The 7,279-nt window shown below is 45.3% G+C and overlaps 1 protein-coding gene across 1 annotated transcript in view; it reads right to left on the bottom strand.

Moving 5' to 3' along the window:
- Positions 1–905: 905 nt before the first annotated feature.
- TTC3 (tetratricopeptide repeat domain 3) overlaps positions 906–7,279 on the bottom strand; it is a gene marked incomplete at its 5' end in the record, with an annotated part of 16,954 nt that continues 10,580 nt past the window's right edge. Inside the window, 9 exon segments of the mRNA XM_009073866.1 lie at positions 906–1,016; positions 1,442–1,531; positions 1,964–2,084; positions 2,761–3,152; positions 4,422–4,517; positions 4,922–5,015; positions 5,679–5,779; positions 6,595–6,691; positions 6,985–7,053. Coding sequence (XP_009072114.1) covers positions 906–1,016; positions 1,442–1,531; positions 1,964–2,084; positions 2,761–3,152; positions 4,422–4,517; positions 4,922–5,015; positions 5,679–5,779; positions 6,595–6,691; positions 6,985–7,053 — 1,171 coding nt within the window.

Raw genomic sequence — 7,279 nt, 5'->3', positions numbered from 1 at the left:
TGAGTCCTGTGGTTCACCTGGAATTGCTTATGCCAGAGGAAGGGAATGTCTGGGCTGTTCCAATCCTGCTGGTCCATCCTTCAGGTCACCTCATCGTTTAATTTTAGGATTCACACCACACTGAAACTAACTCTGAGGGCAAGAAAATTCCCTCCTCCCTACAATTATGCACTAGCCTTTTAGGTGAAGTCATTTGGTACTTTCAATATCCCTTCGCCCTCCCAAAATGCTCATTTTTGTGTGCTGCCAGCCCTGAACTGATTTTAGATCTTGGGGTCTGTGTGGTACAGCTTAATGCCAAGGTTAACTCCTGACTGAGCCTGAGCTCTGTTCATAGTGCCAGTAAATCTGAGTTCTGTGGTGCTTCTGAGAAATGAATCCCACCTGGTGCCCAAAGAAACCCAAGGATACTTCCTATTTACCCTGGGTACCAGAGCCTGCTCTGCCAATTAATTTGTACAACAATTAGTATTGTAGTAATTTGCAAAAGATGAACTGATGATTATTTTAGGAGTTCATGTGGAACTGTAGACAAAAGGAACTAAGCAGCTGCAGACTGGGTTGGATCCTGGCCAGGAAGACACTGTGAGGATGAAGTTGCAAAGTTCAAGTGGGAGGAAGAGTTGGAGCCTTCACCTTCACGACCCCCCAGACACAGGGAGGTGTGAGCAAGGGTAAGGAGAGTCACACCCCTTGGACATGAGGAGTGTGCAGGACTGAGTGCTGAATATGCACAGCTAATGAATGCAGTATAACTCTGGCCACCCAGAGGGGTGTGCTAGGAGGAGCATCCCCCACACACCCAACAGACAGACACCCACACTCAGCAAACCAGCTCAGCAGCTTTTTATCTCCTGGCATCACCATTCTGAAGCTTGTTCGAAGAGGTTTAAGCAGAGCAAGGTTTAGGTGTACTTGTTCCATGCAGGAAGTTCAGGGAAGTCTTCAGGCAGGAGAGCGTGGACACGGCAGATGGGACAGGTGCTGGAATGTTCCTTGAGCCACGTGGTGATGCACTGCAAGGACAGGGAGAGGAGGCAAAGTCTGGGTTAGGGAATTGCTTGGATGAGTTCACATCTGCCCTTGCTCTGCAGGAGAAAAGCAGCACTAAGCAAAGAGGCAAAGTCACAGGCAAACTTGGAGTTGGTCTAAGAGAATCCTTTCTGACTGTGTGAGGTTCCACGTGAAGCTGCTATCAGGTGGTCAAAGCAGGATTTGCTGGGATAGCACATTCCCTAACTGCTGTGAACACTCCATGACTTGCCAACCAACTCTCTCCTCTGAAAAATCATCTCAAATTCACATTAATTAACAATCATTTCACTTTTAAAAACAACAGCAGCTTTCTGACCTTCTCTGTGGCAAGTCTGGAGCAGAACACTGTGCCCTGTTTAAGCACTGGAGGGGAAGGGGAGAGTTCAGAAACAGTGACCAAACTTACCTCTCTGTGGAAATGGTGTCCACATTCCAGCTCACAGGAGTCTCTGCTCATAGCATCATGGCATATAGTGCAGGGATCCTCACTGGAGGCCTGTGCAGGAGATGGTCAGTATTTGAAATCTTGTGTACACAAAATAAACCAACTATTTTTCCCAAGAAAATTTTGATTTTCTCATGTCTCAACTGCACAATGACTTCACTGAAACATGGAGAACTTACTGCATCGTCCTGTTTTTTCCATTTAGCTTTAGGTGTTGCTCCAATGTTTCCCCAGGGTGGAGGTGGGTGGTTACTGGAGGGATTTTTAGGGGCAGGTCCTGCTCTGGGAGGACTGGGGGCACTTCTTCTTCCAGGCACTTCCTGACTACGTGTGCCAGAAGCAGAGCCCATGGAATTCACAGCTCTCCCTGATGGAGTTGGGGCCTAGAAGGGTATCAGAAAAGGATTTGGAGTAAATCTGTATTTCACAGATGGACAGGAGAGGGCAGTTTGTGCTCTCCAAGAGCTCCAGGCCCCTCAGTACCTGACTCTGCTGGTCCAGGATGAGCTCTGTCACTCGGTTTAGGACTTCATGGACGCTCAGACCTGACAGTGTGTTCCCATTTCTTCTTTGGACATCTCTTATGAACATAGTGAAGTCAGAACTGGAGGGACAGGAAAAGCAGGATCACTGGCTGTGGCAGCAGGCACAGCCTGGAGAACACTGGAGTCTCCCTGTTTGATTCCCAGCAGATACCAACTTTTCCCATGGCCTGGAGCAATACCTGGAGCAGATCCCAGTCTGAGATCTACTTTCAGTTGTAAAAAACCCTAAACAATAACCCCAGAATCATGGAATGGTTTGGGTTGGAAGGACCTTAAAGATCCTCCAGCCCCAACTCCTGCCCTGGGCAGGGACACCTCCCACCAGTCCAGGCTGCTCCAAGCCCCATCCAGCCTGGCCTGGAATACTCCCAGGGATGGAGCAGCCACAGCTGCTCTGGGCAACTCAGCACCTCACAGGGAAAAATTCCCAATATCCCATCTAACCCTGCCCTCTGGCAGTAAGAAGCCACTCCCCCTTGTCCTGTCCCTCCATGTCCTTGTGAAAAGGCCCTCTCCAGCCTTCTTGGAGCTCCTTCAGGTACTGGAAGGCCCCAGTTAGGGCACCCCAGAGCCTTCCCCACAAAGGAGAAGGAATGTCTCACTGAATGGGAACAACTAATGCTGCTCCTTGGTGAAACACAAACCTCCTCCTAAGAAATCATCTCTCTTTGTACTTTATCCTTGGCTGTTGAGAACTTGTTGCTCCCACAGAATTATAGTGGTTAAAACAAATACCTGCTGTAGTTTGGGAATATACTCTGGAGCTGTGCAATCATCTTTTCCAGTGTTTTTGGAAGCCCAGCAGGTCTCTGTTGCAGAGCTGAGGCATCTTGGTGGTTATGGTTTGGCTGGACATGCTGAGGGTTACTTCCAGGAACTCCTGATGGACGAGATGGTGAGACTTTATCAGAGTATGATCCTTCAGGAGCTTTGGGATGTGTTTTCACAGATCCTCCACTTGCAGAACAAGCCTCAGGATTGGCCTGTGTTGGCTTCACTCCAGGCTCAGCAGGACGTGAAGGTTGTGCTGGGTCTTGACCTTCAGAACTTGAAAATGCAGCAAGCAAACTGGGATGTGCAGATGCAGAGGAACAGGTGACAATGGCTGGATCAGCGACTGGAATTGTCTAGGAAGCAAACACATTTCAGAGGAAAAACAGTGATTAAAACACACTGAGAAAGTGGAGCTTTGCAGCAGGAACTGTGACATATTTGGTCATGCCAAGGGCTGGAAGGTCACATCAATGTAGCTTAAGGACTCCTCAAGGTCAGGGTAGTTCAGAGGGTTCAGAAGGAACTGCCAGGAGTTGGCAAAGCATTGGTGGAACCGCTGCCCCTTGAGAAAGTGTTTTCTAGTAGTATTTGACAGTGTTTGATTATTGGCTGTACTCATTCCAGATGCATTTCCATAAATGGTTGAACTTCATCTAGTTCCTGACACATCCTACTGGAAGTTGAGTTTGGTGTTTGTAATCAGCTACACATGTTGGTGTAAGAATTTCTTTGGGAAAATTTCTTTGGGAAAATTTCTGCCTGGAAAGGGCTGTCAGGCATTGAATGTGCTGTGCAGGGAGGGGAAGGAGTCACCATCCCTGGAGGTGTTCAGGGAAGGACTGGACATGGCACTCAGTGCTCTGTGCTAGTTGCCAAGGTGGTGATGGGTCATATGTTGGACTTGATCTCAGAGGACCTTGCCAACCAAAATGATTCTGTCATCACCTGTACTGGGGTTTATCCCCATGGATTTGGGAGAAAAGGTTCCAGGGAGGCCTTACAGCAGCCTTCCAAGACCTGAAGGAGCTCCAGGAGAGCTGTAGGACTATTCACAATGGCATGGAGTGACAGGACAAGGGGGATTGGCCTTAATCTGGAGAGGAACAGGGATAGATGGGATATTAGGGAGAAATTCCTCCCTGTGAGGTGCTGAGGCACTGGCACAGGTTGCCCAGAGCAGCTGTGGCTGCTCCATCCCTGGGAGTGTTCCAGGCCAGGTTGGATGGGGCTTGGAGCAGCCTGGGCTGGTGGGAGGTGTCCCTGCCCAGGGCAGGGGTGGAACTGGGTGATCTTTAAGATCTCTTCAACTCAGACCAGTCTGAGATTCTCTGATTTTGGTGCTACAGGAAACCCACAATGTGCAAAACTCTTAATGAAGCATTTTCAAGATTAAAGTTATCTTTAAACAGCTTCAGCCTCTCCAAGGACTTCAGACTGTGCTTCTCCCTGGTCTTCCCTATGCCCCTTGGCATCACCCTTCCCTCTGGAACACCACCTGGCTGCAGGGATATCCTGCTCACTGCTGAACAAAGCTGTACATTCCAGACCTTTCTGGACACACTGACAGCCACACCAGTGCAGAGGTAAAGAAGTGAAGCTGCTGTGGAAGGTAAGATACTTACCAAAACACCGGAATAAGGAATATCCACAACTTCCACTTTAGTGAGGCAATTCTGGGCACCGTTTTTCACCAGCTCAATTTTTGCTTCATACTCAGCCTGCAGAAGGAAGCCAAATCATCATCCTCCTCCTCAGCATTAAGCACAGATGCCTCTTCATTTAAAACTCACATGTTACATCTGAACTTTTCAGTTTTCTGGTTTGTTTTTTTTTTAACAATTTCCATGGATTTCAACAATTCCAGTCATAAAAAAGCACCAACATACCAGACTTGGTCCTGTGGGATCCAATTTTGAAGCTCGTGTGTAAAGGACAGAGTTTTGCCTTTGTAATACTGAATATATTTATTGTAAATTAACAAACTTTATCTTTCTTTTCTAGTTCATTATTTTCAGGAAAAGCTATTGGTGTTTTAAAAAAGGAACACAAAATTATTGAAGGAATTGATCCTGTTTTAACTCCCAAAGTTCAACTGAAAAGCTTAAGGGAAATGAGGCCTTACCTCTACTTTTTCTACTTGTTTCTTGACACTTGAAATATACATTTCCCAGGCATCAATCTGTGACTTCAGTGCAGCAGCTGCTGAGGCTGAGCTGCTGAAGTAGTGAAGATTTGCACTTAAACTCCAATATCCTCATTATTTAAGACCAATGGTGTTTGTACAACAGTTCTTCCCTCACCAGTTAATCACAGTTAAAGACTCCAAGCAATTCCCAGTTAAGATCAGGTAAATTCTGCTGCTCAGAACCCTCAGGAGTGAACTCCTCCAACTGGGAATCAGTATTTTGCAGCAACATGGGGACAGGGAAAGGGAAGATGGCTTAAGTTTTAAGAAAAAGGTGATATCAAGGGCTAAGTTAGGTCTTTGTAAGGAAGAAACCAACACAGCAAGTCCAAGACTTTCCCTGCTCCAGGCCAGGATGCCATTGGCCTCCTTGGCCAGCTGAGCACACTGCTGGCTCCTGCTCAGCTCCCTGGCTACCCCAACTCTGCTCCCAGGTGCCTGATCTTTCCCCAGCTCAGGAGGACAAGGAGCTTTCTCCTGCTTTAGTATCACCCATGTTAGGAATTTTTCAGACTGAAGAAACTGAGCTTGAAGAAAGCTGCACTTGACTCAGACATTTCCCTGCACCTCTCAGGTTGGCATTGCCATTTCTGTGGGAGCAAAACTGACCTGTAGTTAACTAACTGTGATTAAACACTTAGTAGTTGTGTATAGCAACTAGTAGTACTGAATTTCTGGTATAAATCCTCGGTACCTGCTCAGGGACTTGAGCACCTTGAGAATTGCCTCCCCTTTGCTCACATGGTTATTGAGCTTCCACACTTCAGTTTCCTTCCAGTTTTGGAGTACTAATACCTGTAACCAAAGAGAACTGTGTTAAAACCCCAAACTGCAGCAAAAGCACAAGGGATAAACCCTCAAACTACATTTTAATAAGCATCTGAAACAAGAGTTTGGTGACAGAGTCCAAGACACACAGTGAGGAATTGCATTCACATCCCTGTAGGCCTTGGGGAGGATAAAAAGGCCACACTGACTTCTGCTTCCTCCTTAAATGTTCCATATGCAGGTTATCCTGTGTCTACACACACATCTGTACAGAAATACACATCTGTTTGGGTATAGGAAAGGCAGCATTTTAAATACTGCAAGGTTGCAGGCTAATGTGGGCCAACATTATCTGCACAAAAACCCTCTGCAGTTTTCAAGCCCTTCTGAAGAAGGAAGAATTGGTCACAATATCTAAAACTTTTCCAGCATAAACCATCTGATTTTAGCCAAAAAAATAATATTGAAGTACAGAGGTTGATTGTTGCATTTCCTGAGAAGGAAGGAGCTATGCAATGACTCATCATCACTTGGAACAAGGAATTTGTGATGTTCCTATGGTTATTTCTTCCTAATGGAATCTCTTCAGAACAAGAAGGAAAAGAGTCAATTATCAGCTGAGTTTTATTTGGAGCAATAGGATAGGCTCCAAATTCTGTGCACTTTTAATACTGGTCAATAATAATGATGATAATAAACCTTGATGTTCTGCAAAGTTTTGTGGGATAACACCAGGAACAGCACTTGGGAACTGAACAGGTTTGATAGGACCTTCCCCACCTCCTACAGCACAAGTGATCCAAGCTCTAGCAAAAGGTTTTGAAGGGTTTTTTGGTTTGTACCTCTGCTTTAACAGCTCTTTTCACACACTCCTGGTAGTCATCTTGACTCTTTTTTATAAGCTCTTCCAATTTTACTTTCTCATTAGCAAATTTATTACTGTGAAATAAAAAGAAGTTAAATGTTTGAGTAACATTTACAGCAGAGCAGTATTTAAAATTTATGCCATTTTTAGATGGTTTCTACAGCTGTTCTACTAGCACAGATTTAATTTGAAAGAGATGTTGGAAAGACAGATGTTCATTACTCTAAATATTAATATTTACTCATGCTAAGTAAAACTAAACTAACTTAGAGTAAGAGGCACAGGTTAAAGTGCTGATTTTTTCTAAGCCTTTACCCAGAGTGAAGCAGAAAACTGTAAATATTGCTGAAAGGTCCAAGAGCTTTACCTGGTCTCAAGATATGTATCTAAATATATATTATATTTCTTTTCCTTCTCGTCAATGGTCTTCAAATACCTAAGGGAATCAAACATGTATTAAGTTGATGGTGAAAGATGTTCAGTAGGAAATATGTAACATATTTGTCTGTGAACACAGTGACAACTTGAGAGTTCATAGAATCATAGAATGTTAAGGGGTTGGAATGGAGTTTAGAGATGATCCAGCCCCAACCCCTGCCCTGGGCAGGGACACCTCCCACCAGAGCAGGTTGCTCAAGGCTCAGCCAACCTGGCTGTGAACA

The sequence above is a fragment of the Acanthisitta chloris genome, unplaced genomic scaffold (genome assembly GCF_000695815.1).
Source record: "Acanthisitta chloris isolate BGI_N310 unplaced genomic scaffold, ASM69581v1 scaffold6144, whole genome shotgun sequence".
Classification (NCBI taxonomy): domain Eukaryota; kingdom Metazoa; phylum Chordata; class Aves; order Passeriformes; family Acanthisittidae; genus Acanthisitta; species Acanthisitta chloris.
Note: the sequence above shows the minus strand (reverse complement) of the source record. Positions and strands in the feature narration are given on the sequence as shown.